Here is a 16,974-nt window from a genome sequence, read left to right as displayed (position 1 = left end):
ACATTTGTGACAGGAAAGTTCTAATTTTTATAAGACTGTTAAGTTTCTAGTTCGCATTTCTAAAGAAAAAGAAACAATAATAATAGCAACAAAAAACTGAATGATGTTTTCCATTTGAAGGATATGTGTTCACAAATTACTATAATTGAATTACAAATTACTCAAGATCTGAAATTTTTGGCTTCTCCTTTGTCAAGTGACATCCAATTAAACTGATCTACTGAGAAGGGATGCCAGTTTCTATGGAAATAATTTATTTTAAAGTTTTATTTGTACCTCTGCTTGAGCACACATACATAGTGAAACCAATTCTGCAGAAGGCCTGAGCTGCCCAGGAATGGTGAGGATGCTGGCAGGGAAGGTGTAAACTCTACCCAGACATCTAAAGGTCGCTCAGTGCCTCCTTGTTAAATATGCAACAGACTTTTCTGAGCACCACTCCACACTAAACCTTGTGCTAAATAGAGAGGACTAAAACATTTGGAGGCAATCTGTATGCTCTAAAATTTATAACTTGCTTGGAGAGACAAAACATACACATTACACAAAATGATTACAGGGTACATAAGCAAAATATGCAAGTAAACTCTCTCTAAAAGGTATGCAGAATAAAGTGTTACCTTAATTGGCTCACAGTTACAGGAGAGCTGTTCAAGAAGGCAACAGACATGAAGTGGTAGAGAGAAGGCAGGAGGGGATTCAAGGCAGGAAGCACTGAGTAGTAATCAGCAAGTTCTATGTGCAGGAAAAGAAGCTGATTATATAGCAGGCCATGCAAGGCAGTCAGATGAAGAAGGAAAATGTTAAGAAGAAAATGCAGACCACCTTCTAAAAGAGGTAGCTGCCAACTGGCCTTCAACATCAGGCTTACAAATTTCAACCCAATATTGACAAAACGAGCAACTGTATGTTCCAGACAATAGTTTACTGTGATTAAAAATATAACTAGAAAGATAAGTCTAGTACTTATTTGTGGGATAGATTAAAATTAAGAAGAAAATTGCTATGGAATTGTTATAGTGATTAAGGAATGAGAGGATAAGGCTTTTGACAGTGGAAAAGGAGAAGAAAAGACAAATAAGAAAATGCTGTAGAATGACAGACAAGAGCTTATATGAGAGCTGTATATGAGAGTGGAGGAAAATTAAATCACAAAAGGATATGAATCTAGGGGACCATGAGAACAATGGTAATGAAGGAAGGAAGGAAGGATAGGAAGAAGGAAAGAAGGAAGCATAAGAACAAAGGAACTTGAGAGATTTCTGATATTTTAATTTTCATCTTTGGGCTAAATATCCAAAGCAAATGTATTGTAAGTGGGCACCATAACTCCAGGACTAATGAGATAGAGGAGAAAGTCAGGAATGAAGATGTAGTATTTAAGGTCCTCCATGGCAAAGTGCATAAAAAACCTGGGGTCCAATGAGCAAACGAAAGGGAAGACTACTAAACAAGCAAACAAATGAAAAGGAGGAGCTGAGATGTATAATTAAAAGACAGAATAATTATGAAGCTAAAACACAGAAGTAGGTCATGGATTAATTATTCAGAAGACTAACACCACATGAAAAAATATTACCCAGCCTTAAAGAAGGATGATATATACCTAACGTGATAATAGAAATATACCCAGGATCTTTCCTTAACTAAAAAGCAGAATGCGGGCACTTCTGCTTCTGACTACATGAGAGATGCAATTTCCTCCAGCTACAGAACTAGATTTTACATCAAAATTTTAGGCTCACAGGAAGTAGAATAAAACTCCCCCCAGTGATCCACAATTCCGCCCCCCACCCCCCAAAGTGAGCAGAAACCAGAGCAGTGAAACGGGGCTGCCATAAGGGTAAATCTAGCATTACCACTGCCAGTGGCAAAAGGACCAAGAGTCCAGGATTAAAGAAGCACTCCTTGGTTCCTGGAAGAAACAAATGCACACGTTCTGGGGAAACTCCATCACTTCAGACATCCAGGTTTTCTGTAGATTAAGACCCATCAGCTAGGAACTCAAAATCAAAGATCACCCAACACCCAAGGAAATAAATCATCATGTACAAGAGTCTCAGAAACAGTAAATATCAGACTTAGACCCCATCCCCACCCCTAAGGATTTCAGATAATCAGAAAAAGAATTTAGAATTGTAATTTGTGGCTATTTTAAAGGAATAAAAGATGGGAATCACAAAAGTGAGCAACAAGAGATTATTAGAAATTACAAGAAATGCTTGAAAATAATTAACCAGAAGCAAAAGTCATAATTGTTGAACTAAAAAACTCAGTGGAAGTATTAAATAGCCAACTCCATATTCAGTAAAGAGAGAACTGTCGAAGTGAATGAAAGACAGATCTGATGAATTACCCAGAATGTAGAAGACAGCCAAGAAGAGTGGAAAATATGAAAGGAGATAAGAACATGGAAGATAAAAATGAGAAAGTCTAAATGTATTTCTCCTAAAAATTCCAGAAAAAAAAGAGCTGAAAGAACAAAAAAGAGGCAATATTTGAAAAATTATTATCAAGAATTTTCCAAAAACAATGGAAGAGCAAGCATTCACAGATGCATGGCATATAGCATATACAAAAAGGACAAATGTATAAACCAAAAGAAAATGCACCTAAATATAATGCAGGAAGACCGAAGGACAAGGACAAAAAACAGCAAAAACAACAACTAGACAGAATGGACAGAAGAACTCTCAATAGCAACAATGAAAGACAAAAGATAGTAGAAAATTAGCTTTCAATAGAAAGTGGGAGGAAGGGAGAAAGAAATAGGGGAACTATAGTAATTAAGATATTATATTACTGTCTGGAGAGACAAAGTAACCGATGAGTCAAGATAAGTATATATGAGAGAAAGGTTCATTTCAGATCAATGAAGGAAAAATGAATTCAATAAATGGGACCCAGGACAAGTGGTGATCCATGTGGGAAAAAATAAAATAAAATTAGATCCTTCCTCACTCCATAAACAGAATCAATTCCAGATGGATGAAAGACCTAAATGTATAGAGCAAAACTGAAACACTTATATTCTTATGCTTGTAGAGTTGGCATTTTAAGATTTTCATAAAACCTAACCATAAAAATAATTAACAAAAATACCCAAATTAAGAACTTCTGTTCATCAACAGACACCCTTGAGAGAGTGAAAATATAAGCCACGTGCTGGAAAAAGATATTTGCCAGATATATAACCAAAATAGGATCAGTCTTCAGACTGTATAAAGAATTAGTACAAATAAAAGAGAAAAAGACAAATAAAAAATTAATAGGAAAATGGCAAAGACATCACATGAAACACACATGGTCAATCAACATATGGAAAGATTTTAAACTTTATTAGTCTGAGAAATGCAAAATAAAATGAGATCCCATTTTCACCCATCTGACTCATCAAAATTTTTAAATCTGACAATAGCAAGTATTGATGTGGATGAATGGGAACTCTTAACACATTGCTGACAGAAATATAAGTGCTGTAATCACTTCGAAAAACACACATTCTCTCGTTAAGAACATTCTTCTACTTTATGTCTCATTAATTCCACTCCTAGTCACCGTAAAGAAAATCTTAAACATGTAGCTCTTGAAACATACACATGAATGTACATAACTTCATTTTTCATTAAAAAAAAAGTTGCAACAACCTAAATGTCCATCAACAAGAGTATGGAAAAATAAATTGTGGCTTATTCACAGTGGATTGTCATACAGCAGAGAAAAGAGGCTATATGCCACAATGTTGATAAATCTTAAAAATACATAACTGAGTAAACAAAGCAATAATATCCTTTAATAAAGTTTAAAAATAAGGAAAACTAAAGGATATAGTGTTTGGAAATACATACATATAGAGCAAAACTACAGAGCAAAGCAAGGACATGATAAACACAAAGCCAACATATTGCTATTCTCTAAGGGGACAAGGAAAGAACCTATAGGTCAAAGCAACAGCACCGGAAAAATTCTAGTTCTGAAACTGGGCAGTGGGTATGTAGGTGTTTATTTGATTGCTGAAATATACATACACATATATACAGAATATACATACATAAACTGGTATATGCCCTTTTAAAAAATAAAGACAGAAAAACTTAACACTGGTTATCTTCTAGGCAGGGAGGACTAGGAAGCGGCCTTCTCTGTTTATTTTGCACCTTTTTGTGATGTTTGAGTTTTCCATTAATATATACTACATGTTTTTTAAAAATGACTAAGCAGGAGTTACCTGCACACATGAGATATGGGTTACTTTTTAATGTTCTTCTTTATACTTTATATTTGGTCTAAAAAAAAACCCAATAAATGCTATTTTACATTTTCTAAAAAAGAAATCATAACTGATCTTTGCAAAAACTCACTTATCTAGCAACTCACGTCAGGTGGAGCATATCACCTAAAGCAGTTATCAGGAACAGGGAATCTGAGTATGTTTGACAGGCAAGGATACCTGCTTAAAAATATTGAGTGGCACGTACAGACCAGAAGGTAAATTCCATTTTCATGCTAATTTTTTTCTATTTTTGTAATGTGACTATAATTTTACACAGAAAGCAAGCCTTTAAGAGATCTCAATAACCAATCACCAATCGCCAATAACCCATCTAAAGGGACAAATGTTTTAAAAGAAAGTATCGCTGCTACTAATAAATTTACTTTGCCAATAATTTATATGCTTATTTTTAATAAGAAACTGATACAGTTCAAAAATATCTTACTGTTACTCCTTCATGTTCTTTCTTCACATGTCCTTTGTTTTCTTGAACAGGCTTGGACTCTGAAGAACTCAAAGTCTGTACATTTTCTACCTTTTGACCTAGAGATTTGGGGGAAAAATTTACAAAATAAAATTTCAGATGATAAAATTAGAACAGGATTTTTATATATAAGTAATTAATCAAATTTAGATATTCTAGGATATGTAAAAACAGGAGTTATGGATCTGGCAAACTGGTAGCCTATGGGTCAAGTCTACTCTATAGAATCTTTGACCCACAGAGAGCTTTTAAGAGAGTGGACTGAATGCTATTCACTATAGCCAACAGGTCCACTTAGCACATTAAGTTGGCACAAGGGAGGGCAACAAGAGCTCTCCTGGGGGCCTTCAGAAAGGGATCTCAGAGGAAAGTTACCTGAGTTGGGCAGGTGAACTGACAGGAAAATAGAGCGGTACGGTGGCTCAGTATTACTCAAGAATAAAGATTGGGGAGAGAAAGCAAAAATAACCAGTATCAGTAATAAAAAAGGGAATATCACCACACAGCCTATAAAATTTCAAATGATCATAAGAGGCCAATAAATTTGAAAAAAAAATACATCAATGGAACAAACTCCTAGAAAAAAACATCTTAATCTAAATCAAAATAGGAAAAGGGAAATCTTAATAGTCTTAAAATGATTTATAAATTTGAATGGTATTTTAAAATCTTCCTAGAAGGGGCGCCTGGGTGGCTCAGTTGGTTAAGCGACTGCCTTCGGCTCAGGGCATGATCCTGGAGTCCCTGGATCGAGTCCCGCATCGGGCTCCCTGCTCGGCGAGGAGCCTGCTTCTCCCTCTGACCCTCCCCCCTCTCATGTACTCTCTCTCTCTCATTCTCGCTCTCTCAAATAAATAAATAAATCTTTAAAATAAATAAATAAATAAATAAATAAAATCTTCCTAGAAGAAAACTTCAGGCAACTGGTGGATTCTATCAAATATTTCAGGGGGGAAAACAATCACAACAGTTTTACACAAAACCTTTTGGAGAATAGAAAATCTTTCAGATAATACATCTCTCGAGTTATTTCTTAATTGTGTTTTCTTATTTCAAGAAGATTTCTAAGAGGGAACACTTGCCTAGTCTTTTGATGAGGCTATGAGATAACTTGTTGATAAAGAAGCTGGTTTATTTCTTACTTAAACGATGAAACTAGAATTAAATGATAAGCACGCTCACTGGCACCAGACACAACTAAAACATGCGCTTTCCCTGAAAAATATGTCGTTCACTGTTTTCAGGTCTAGCCATCTGCCTCTTTGCTTTCCACGTCCTGTTTTGCTGAAAGGTGTCGGAGACACTGTGTAGATGGATGTTATCACAAATTATTGTCTTCAACCTCAGCAGAGGCCACAAGCTGCTAATAAACTTTCTCACAAGTTTGGCCAGTCGTCCGTGCTCACCATCAACTTTTATGGCTCTCCTCACACAGCCCTTTCCCACATGCCCCGCCTCTGCCTCCCCTAACTTTGCTGCTCTCCCTGACCCTGTGGTGTAGCATTCTCTGCTTCCCACCTACTGCAGCCCCTCCAGACTTCTCTCCAGTCCTCAAACAGGCTGCTCTTAAAAGAGGTGCACCTAACTATATATAATTTACATAAATGTAGTAAAATAAACAGTGAAAATATTTCATTGCCAGAAGTCACATCCTTGCAATCAACTTAGAAAGAAGGTTCCCTTTAGGGTAAGAATAAATGCAGAACGCAATCTGGTGTGCAGCTCCTTCCCACCAGGATCTGCAGTCCTGTTAAACGGAAGTGCAGCTACTCCGTACCCTGTGGAGAGTCTGAGCACGGTGGCTCCATGATGTCAGGCGTGCTGCTACTCCGCATGATGTGCGGCTGCTCTGCCACCAGGTAGCCAGATTCGGCGGCAGGTGCATTTTCTGACTGCTGACATTCTTCCACTTCTGTGGGCATGAACACAAAACATGCGGAGATGTATTTCAATATTTTTAAAAATAATTTCACCACTTGAACCAACCGATTCTAAAACTGTAGTTTTAGATACTTCCCCCCCAAAATTACACAGTAGGATAATCTGCATTTACATCGTAAAGTTTTCTACACTTGTTAACAGTAATATTCCACTCCAAGAATACATTTTAAGTTCTGCAAAGCATTTTGTTTTTCCAAGTGAAGGAAAAAAAAGAGAAAAAGCTGCAGAAATGGTTGAGAACTATAAAAGTCACTTGGAATTCTAGGGACAGGCATGCCAAGGAATGAGAGAATGAGGCGATACACGGAATAGGAATTTACATTTGAGGAGAGTAGCAAGTCACACACACACCCCTCTCTAGGAAATGGGAATTTCAACTCTATTATTCCTTTTAACAGATAAATGCACAACTGTCCAAAATAAAATACTGTAATTATTTAATAGCTTATAACACCAAATGCGAAGCTGAATTAATCACTAAAGTACAAAAATGACCCACTGGTATTTTTAGAGAATCAATACATAAATGCCATAAAGTAGAAAACCACAGATGAGTACTGACCACTGGACAATATCAGCTACCATTATTACAAAATATATTCTCCTAGAGGATGAGTTCTCTATTCTCTATGTGGCTCCAGAGAGGTCCCTCTAAAATTAAGATCTGCCTGCAATACTTCTCTCCTGCCGTGGTTCTCCATCACTGTACAGTCAAGCCCGTGCTCCTCACAGGGAATACAGGGCTACCCCTGACCTCACCCCACAGATGTGACCCCCCACAGGAGCTCTCACTCACTTTAGTCTCCAGCAATCCTGCCCACCTGCACCGGCTGCTCTCTCCCTCCGGCTGCTCACTCCTCCATGCTAACCTCAGACCTGTTCCTGCCTGCCTCCCTGCCTCCTGTGGGGACGCTCCTCCTACAGGACTTGCCATGTGGCCCTGCATAGGAACCCCACCAATGCAGCCCTCAGCAGACTCCACACTCATGCAGAGAGTCATGAAACTTTATGTCGATATAGCTAGAACATATTTTCCAAAAATTTTAATTAGCTGAAGTTTCACTCCTTCTAAAAAGAGACAGATCAAGATACAAGACAGCTTGTATCATCTTACCTGGCAGTGTTACCCACTTCCTCACCTGAAATGAGGCTCACTGCCCATGTGCCGCCCTCAGTCTAACCTTTTACTCCCAAGACGAGCCAAAGCGCAGGCTCTCCCTAATCAAGAAGCTGTAACGTGGAAGATTCTAAATGTAATACACCGGACTTCAACAAAAGGTTGCTGCTTTATTTTTACTATCCAAATAAAAATTCCATTTTAAAGTACACTTACACAAGTTAAGAGACTTCAAAACTATGAAATTTGTGTAATGCTTCACTTATAATTCAGAGTACCGGGCCACGGTCTAAATTTAGACACTCATGGGAAGCTGAACTCAGGGCATGAGCAAACAAAGGCCAAGGTAGCAAGAACACACAGAGCCATTAAAGCACGTCTTTTCCAGGCTGTCTTTGCCCTTCTCTTCTCTTGAATGGCCAAGAACTGTTCATTTTCCCACAGGGAGACACAAGACATTTATACATATCTGTGATCTCCCCACATGTCCCCCAGCACAGACTAGGCCCTTTTCACAGCTCTGCTTCTAGGCTCTTTGGCTTTAGGCAACAGAAGCCAGATGATGCCATGGGACCAGCCCCTTCAGGCTGTCTTTATTCATTGTTTATTCTAATTATGCAAGACACTGAAACCTTCTGGGTAGTGTTTATATTTGTTAATGAACCTACTTGTTAATCTAATATCAGTAGGGGGAGCCCAAGAGCTTCCTAATTCTCTAAAAAATAACTGGCAAGTGCCAATTTTTATGGACAGTGGGAAAAGAGGGTTTTATTCACTTAAAATGATGCCAAAAACTGGTAGATGTTGGTTTCTGGGCTAGGAGCAGAAACAAATAAGAGCAAGGCCAACACTGGCAGCATCTTTTTAAAGATAAAGAACATCGCCATCTGGTGGGATACAGGACAGCCACAGCACTATGGCTTCCAAATTCGAGTGTCCCCACCGGTCCTCAACACAACAGACGGGCAAAGAGCCTGCCATCACCAGCTGGTGTGCCTTCCCAACAGACTGGCCTAATGCAGCTTTAAGGCTTTGTTTTTGTAAAACTGTTGGTAGGGACTTCTCAGATGGAGCAAGTCCAAGCCCGCAGAAATCACCAGAAGTGGTAAGGATGGGCGCATCCATGATGAGGGTGGGAAGGAAGAGGAGAATCGCAAAGGCAAACGTGGGTTAGGGCTGCAGTACCACTGGTGCCCTGAGCGACTCCTACAGGCGACTGGTAAGTGATACCGTGCGGAAAAATAAATTCTTCTCTCACAATTAAAGCTCAATTTCCTGATTTGCAAATGTACATTTCTTGGCTTTTTCTCACACTTTCTGCTAAGTATATACTCAATATATGTCTTGCATAATGAACAAATGAATACAAAAAACATTTTCTTGGTACTTTTTTTTTTTTTTAAACAGTTCTTGAGCTCCCTCTGCTGGCTTTTTATTTGTTAAGAAAGCTCCTTGTTAACGCTGCTCCCATTCCACAGTGTCGTCTGGAGCAGCAGCTTTCTCCTAACAAATTAAGACCATTTTAACACTGATATACAAATATCAAGATATAGGATTATCTGATAATCAAAACAGAAATGAACAATCTAAGTTATATAAAAATTACAGTATACATTCTGGTAGATCTAACGAATTCCATTTTGAGTATCACACAATTTGTTTGAATCACTAGCTCAGGCTCACCAAATCATTCACTTTCTCTCAAGCATTGCTAACCCAATAACCCAAATTTTAAAAGTACTAACCTTCTAGCTTCTTGAGAGTGTAAGTTACACACAACACTACTACTAAATCATTGCTTTCTAACACCAGGAAAATGACCAAATTAGAATTACTTCATTTTTTTTCCCACTGAGAGAAAAATCCACATGATTAAATTAAGTGCACAAAGTCTTTAGAAACTTCTCTTATTCCAGACGTCTGACTACTTTTCAAAGCAATTTCACTCACTCTTTAATCTAAGGCTTCCTTAATCAATCTTATTAAATGAAGTGAGACTCATTCTTCAATTACTAAAATTCTGGGTTCCACTTACCCCTCATACAGGGTTGCAAAGGCAAAATTAATAGTATAATTTCCTTTTAAAGCATGGTACATGATACTGACTTGACCCTATAAAAAACATAAGAGATGTAAATCAACTCAACATCTTGAGGTTTCTTACGAGGTCCAACTGTGAGCTAGCCCAAACCCAGACAACAAGCACTTCCTGATACTCAAGTACTACCTGCAAGCCTGAGAACCAGAGGCAGAAGCACCTAAACGAGGCTTTCACTTAGGTACCACTGAGTCTCTTTTAGAAAGAGGGAAGATCATTGATCCTCTAATTACAAGTATTACAATGGCCCTAAAACAAAAATAAAATCTATCATCTGCATGGCCTATAAGCACTGATTGAATGATAAATGTGCCAACATAAAAGCAGTTAAAATTGCAAAACAGCTGGAAAGAACTGTTCCCACAAAGGAGAAAGAGGAAAATCGCCAAAACTGCCAGTTCTACCTCCCACATGTTTATGTAGCTATTCATATAAATGGAATACAGGTGGTTATTGCTTTCCAAAAAGTCTGATGCCACCAAATAGAGTCCTAAAGGGACTAGAATAAATATAATAGTGGCTGAAGGTAAGTAATTCTCTATTGTTTATATTACTTAAAGCAATTTTGGCATGCTGTATAGTCATACAGACTAGAAACAAAACAAGATATGTTAACAAATGAAAACAAAATTAGCAATCATTTTTATAGTAAAGACCTTGTGGCCAGAAAGTCAACATTAATAGTATCTGCATACTAATGGATAGGTGGATATAAATCTACCTATATCTATACTTAGCAACAGGTGAGCAAGATATGCCAACACACTAGGATTTAAATTGGAACACAAATTTAATACACTAGTGTGCCAACCAGTGAGAATGTACAATCTAAGACAGGATTGATATGCACTGCTCTTGGCCTAGTCTCTTGAAAGGACAATCCCAAAGGAAAACGTCATCACCTTAACAGTAAGGAACAAATGGCATCAGACTAAGGCAGAGCTCGTTACGGCAGTTGTCAGATGAAGCACAGGGAACAGCAGAATGTTCTCAATGTCACTATACTGTTCAGTCCCTTTACCCTTTGTTCTATAAAACCAGAAATAAGGAAGGCAAAGGCAGGAAAATACTGACTCAGCATGTCCTGCTTTGTATCACTCCAAATCAAGGTCTCCCAAAGTCAGCACTATTGATACTTTGGGTCAGATAATTCTTCATGAGGGGGCTGTCCTGTGCAGCCGATGAGGCTGTTTAGCAGCACCCCACCAGATGCCAGCGGCACTGCCCCAGCTGTGCCATGTCTCTAGACACTGCCAAATGTTCCCTGGGGGGCAAAGTCAAGCCCAGTTGAGAACCACTGTTCTAAACCATATTTAACCTCTGTTGGAACTATGTACCTATCCATGGGAATCAAGAATCTGTGTAAACTAAAATGTAACAGCGAATGAGAAAAAAGTTTCCAAAATGAGATTATGAACAGAAACAGGTTTCTTGTGAAAAAATATTTTGGACAAACTAGTAGAAACCTTTATGAAATGGAACAGTATGGGGGAAAAAAATGGACTGTGAAAAACAAAAACTTTCCACCATGAAAAGAACTCCTTTTGGGTGCGTATCAGCTATATATCAGCCAAATAGAAAGCAAACTACGTTAAAAAAAAAAAAAAAAAAGCCAACTACGTTAAATGCTTTATTAATCATTTCTAGGCAGTAGCACTTTTCTGAAAACCAAATTATCAAGTAGCTCATGAGTAATTTAACTGACTGGTGACCATCTTACCATTCTTACTGTGTTTCACCTTTGGTATTTACTAGAGAAAAGTATTTTCTAAGAAATGTTTAGTCTCAATAAAATGAACTTCTTCCCTCATAGTCTGCTAATTAAATAATATGGTATCTTACATACTCATCAGGGAAATTAAGATTTGATTCTGCTTTGCTATACCACCATATGGCATAATTCAGTGCTACAGAAAGTCACAAGCAGGCTATCTCTGATACTAAATAAATACTAATCAATAATACCATCTTTCTGAAAAGAAAACATGAAAACATGTCCCTCTTTAGCATGAAGATTCAGTTCATTATAGAATCATTGAAAAGTAACTGGACATGGGCTTAATTATTCACTGTAGAGCAAAGGAGATCCGTTGTTGAGGGGTCTATGCCAAAAATCACCACTTTTGGTGCTATAATGTCTTAATAATCCAGAAAAACACTGTGTGCAAACCACATGTGGCTAAACTCAATTTTAATTGGCTGGAGCACAAGAACAATGTTCCCCTTGTTTTGAAAACTGTACTTTCTAGCATCTTTTTTTACCCAGATCTTAATAATCAGTGTGAATCTCCATAAAATTATTATTTTGTATATGATTATGATTTATTAATCCCAAGGAGTTCTTGCCTATATGAATCTTCCCGTTTATCCATTTTGGGGAGGCACAGCAAGCATTTGGACACGAACATGCTCAAAACTTCTGTTCTGCAAGCATTGTACAGAAGGCACAATGAGGCAGTCATCACTGTTAAAAACTATGGGCCACAAAATCCTGTATTCTCTTAACTGGGAAAGCAAAGACCAGTGGTGTTAAAGAAATAAATTTTTCTTGACTGTTTAATTGTTACTAAACATCTAACTACATAAAAACAATGATTAATATTCACCGAAAATAAGCGCAAAGTGCAACGGCCAGGTACGCATGCGTGGTGGGGGGCTGGTGGGGTTTAACAAAGGAAGCAAGGCCCAGCAGCAAGCGGGAGAAGCCCGGGGACATGACGGACACAAGACACAGCATTACAGTACCTGACAGCCTGTGAGAGCAAGAGGAGTGAGAGAGACCAGGTAAGAGAGCGCTCACGGTGTGAAGGAGGAGCGGGACGCTTTTAGTGGCAGGCAAAGCCTCAGAAAGGTGGACACAGTTGCTGATAGACTGGCTTCGCTTGGCTTCCAGGAGAAAGAAAGTAACATTTATGTCAGAAGCACATCAGGATCTTTCACTTTTTTTTATGGCTATTTTTCTGGTCTTCCTTTCAATATTTAAAGGAGGTCATTTTATACTTTAAAAGAAGTCAGTACAAAGAGTATTTAACCATAGTCTCTAAATACAGCCAACCTTCAGTCATTCTCATGACATGGGAGAATAGACAATTCACAGATAATCTTATTTTAGAATGCTTTACATGTTTAGCTTTCCTTTTTTCCTGCTGTGTATCAGACCCACATTTGGGTTGTTTATTTGGGTGGACATTATAATTACTTTTCCCTTCCTAGAGGACACACATATGAAAAGACCGTGCGGGTGGGGGAGGGAAAAATCAAGCCTAAGATTAAAATTGCTTTACAAATAATAAATAATTCAAAAGTTGGTTTACTGAGAGCTGACTGTATTCAAAAGCAAATCATTTAGTAAATTAAATGACACATAAAAGTCAAGTTGAACACCGAAAGATTTGGTATTTGGAAAAAAAGGCAAATATCTCCATGAAACCCATCCTTCCATAACACATTTCGTGCTTATTAAAATCCATAATCTCTTAGTATGAACTTTATGATGCTCTTAAGTTTTCTTTTTTTTAATAATATTTTATTTACTTGAGAGAGAGAATGAGAGAGAGAGAGAGAGAGCATGAGATGGGGGACGGTCAGGGAGAAGCAGACTCCCTGCTCGATCCGGGGACTCAGGATCATGACCTGAGCCGAAGGCAGTCGCTTAACCTATTGAGCCACCCAGGCGCCCCACTCTTAAGTTTTCAAAAGATTGCTAGTGAAATGACCATTTGAGAAAATGGATAAACACAGGAAGAGAATACACCTCATATATATGAAACTACCATCAGTAAGATCACTTTTATCCTTAAAACTAGGTTAAAGGTTTACTTGCTGTTCTATTACTTTTACGTGATTTTATTTCACATTAATGAAATAGAAATACAAATGAGAATGATACATTTGCAAGAGTGAAACAAACTTTTCACTTCTTTGTGTCTCCCTGGGCCCCAACCTCTGGCTGTCAAATTCCCAGTTCTAACTCCCACATCTAAAGTGATTACAGTACACTTCACAAATGGGTAAGATAATATTTAAGGGAAAATGACTCCCATGCGAATGTCAAACTGACTTACTTCAAATTTCCTAAAAGATGTGTTCATCTCTCAAGGTCCTTTTATAAATGAAATGATTATGCATTTTCCCGAAACTGATCACTAGTTATTTTAGAAATAATAAGACTTAGAATAATTTTTTTGTGTGGAAATTGATTTGTTTTAATCACTCATTTTAGACATCTAAAATTTTAGCATCATTCACACTCAGGAACAAAGTTTTCCTTTATAATTCTTTAAGACTCTCTTGTTAGTTCCTTTTAAGTTGCAAAGTAGTTGATTCTCTGTTAAATTAATTGTCATTTCCCTACTCTGCAATTGATTATTTTATTATTTCCATCTTACCACCATCACTGACATTTTCTCAATCTAAGTAGTCTGTAAAGCAAACTATAATATAATAATCTTAAATTATTCTTGTATTGAGATTAGGAAAAAAAAAGTCACTTTCAAATGAGTCTTTCATAATAAGCACTTTAATGCTAAATAAAAGTGGCAAAAACTAACTTCCTGAGCTGCAGTTCTCTCATTAAAAGGTGGCCTCCACACAAATCAAAATCTACCATGAAATTATTCTAGGCCTTTTTTAAAAGATGGAAAGGAGAATTATTACACAATGTAAAAACAACAGAACTGAGTAAAACCAGTTTATTTATATAGTGACTATTAGTCTATATAAATTAATTTTATAAAACAGCATGATATAATAAAATCTTCAGAGACTGTTGTTTTCACAGGCAACTAAAAAAGATAAATGTGTAAAATAAAATAGGAAATACATGGGGTGCTGGTGGAGCATGTGACTCTTGATATCAGGGTTGTGGGTTTGAGCCCCACCTTGGGTGTGGAGATTACTAAGAAATAAAATCTTAAAAAAAAAAAAAAAAGGAAATACATATGTGTGTACAAAATACATAAAGGTAAGAGACCCATCCAACTCAATAGCTCTTATCCCATTATCTTTTAAAGGTTATGGTTCCAAGTGTTTTTAATTTAATTAATCCTAAAAAGGCCAGGTTTATGACTTTAAAGTGACATAGTCTAAATACCTTTAACGTGATTTTGTAAAAGTTCTTATTGCTGCAATGCCACGGTTTTGACACCTGAGAACACTGATGAACAGAAGCTCACTGGCATAAATGCACCGAGGATTATCGAGAACAATATTGGTGCCACTATCGTATTGCTGGTCTGAAACACCTGCTGAAAAACTAAAATACAATGTCTTCTATGGCTGTGTTTTAGCCTAGTAGGGGAATAAGGAGCATGCAATATACAATACTTTGCTGCTCATTAAAATGTGAAAGTAGAGTTTTACACAGTGTTTTGAATGATCATTTTTATTATCATTACAATTCTAGGGCCCTGAGGGAGTCTGGGCAGCTGAGGCATGATGCCACTTTGTCACAAACTTTTGCTCTGATCCAAAGATGGAAGAAAGGAATTTTTAGGAGTTGGAACAAGAATGGAAATCATTGAGTAAGCCTTCCCCAAAGTTGCCTGTTATTAGGAACTGAGTCTCTCCTCAGGGGAGAGATGAAGGAAAGCAGGAGAAGCAGAACAAGAGGTGAATGTAAATAAGGTGATAATTATCAACAAATGCTATGGCAAAGAGCATTAGACAATTAGGGTTAAGGTATAATATATTTTCATAAAGACTCCAACAGGATTCTAAGCCATCTGTACGAAGCCTTTACTAAGCACTGTAAGATACGCTGAGTGTAATGACTCTGGTTTATGACCAGAGGATATTGTGACTTTCTGTAGTTAACATGCTGAATATCGATTATGACAGCATGGTATTACTGATGTGAAAAACTACAGGAAACTCAGATAAATTTGTTTTAAATGTAGTTACAGCCTCAAAGTCACTGGGGGGAAGGGGCTTTACTTGCTCTTATTAAATACTGGATATAAGCTTACTTTTTAAAGATTTATCTTTTGGTTTTAAAGTGAAGTGTAGCAAACCAGTCCAAAAAACTGGGGGTTCTTGGTCAAGTTCTTGTTAGTTCTAACAGGCTAGAAGAACAACAGCTCCAGGCATGTAAAGCTCCCATTTCCTAAAAGAAGCAAAACACTTAAATATCCCCCTCCAGTCCTGCAAACTAAGTGCATTATTCTCTTTTTCTTTGTTGGAACAGTGCCACACTAAGATTAACGCTGCTCAACAATAGTAGTACAACTGTGTGATTACTGAGAATCTATTTTCTTCAGGGTTCAAACAAAATATCTATTTTCTCTCTTTTGCACAGGTATCTCACTCAGCATTAACATCTCAAGGTCTTTTTCACAATGAAAGATTCAGAAATAAATATCAAAAACAGATTTGAAGAGTAACCAGAACAGACAACTAAAAGATATGGAAACATCCCATTTAATAAAAGGCCATGTATTTGAGTTCTGAGTGGAATTTTAGAACTTTTAAAACATTTTATTCCTATAAATCCATTTACAGATAGCAACTAGACCTTAGAGAAACATTTAAATAAAGGTTTACCCGTTGCTTTCTGGCGAACGATATTTCTTGCTTTCTCAACTCCTGGTGCCCCAGATGTGGTGGCACTCCTAGATCGCATTGGCTCGGTCACATCTGGGTGGCTCCGCCAGCTGAGAGAAAAGGATCTCCCCACAGTGGTTCCTTTCTGAGAATCTAGAACACAGCCTGATAAAGGATAAGACAAGAAAAATAATATAAAGGCTGAATTCATTATCATTCATTCCACAGCTTGTGTTGCTCAGCAAATTTCATAAATACAACTGTATATAATCAGCAACTTCTCTTGTTGCAAAATTAGGTACCACTTCTCTGCTTTCCTCTCATAGAGCTCTGGTTAAATATTTCAAACGAGTGGTCAAGGATCCAAAAGAGATAAAGGAGAAAAGAGAATGAGACAGAGATTTCTGCACAGGTAATGTGCTGGTGGCTGCCCCCTGTGGATCATTTTCACACCCAGGTTCCTGAGAGTGTACTTTGTTTCCACAAATCCAGTGCTTAGAAGGCAAGTATTTCCATAATGA

At 37.4% G+C, this 16,974-nt stretch overlaps 1 protein-coding gene across 5 annotated transcripts in view; it reads right to left on the bottom strand.

The window, feature by feature from the left end:
* The window catches only part of RALGAPA2 (Ral GTPase activating protein catalytic subunit alpha 2), a 324,790-nt gene that overhangs the window by 185,115 nt on the left and 122,701 nt on the right, over positions 1 to 16,974 (bottom strand). For 4 of the 5 annotated variants that reach the window (XM_035005753.1, XM_035005752.1, XM_035005750.1 and 1 more), the window contains exons 11-14: positions 16,454 to 16,618; positions 12,659 to 12,799; positions 6,535 to 6,669; positions 4,719 to 4,816 (exon numbers count right to left, since the gene is read on the bottom strand). In XM_035005753.1, coding sequence (XP_034861644.1) covers positions 4,719 to 4,816; positions 6,535 to 6,669; positions 12,659 to 12,799; positions 16,454 to 16,618 — 539 coding nt within the window. The remainder of the gene's footprint in view (positions 1 to 4,718; positions 4,817 to 6,534; positions 6,670 to 12,658; positions 12,800 to 16,453; positions 16,619 to 16,974) is intronic. The other variant, XM_035005755.1, reaches the window with a different exon arrangement.

The sequence above is a fragment of the Mirounga leonina genome, unplaced genomic scaffold (genome assembly GCF_011800145.1).
Source record: "Mirounga leonina isolate KUSES-001 unplaced genomic scaffold, KU_Mleo_1.0 Mir_150, whole genome shotgun sequence".
NCBI lineage: Eukaryota > Metazoa > Chordata > Mammalia > Carnivora > Phocidae > Mirounga > Mirounga leonina.
This window is presented reverse-complemented; position numbering and strand designations above follow the sequence as displayed.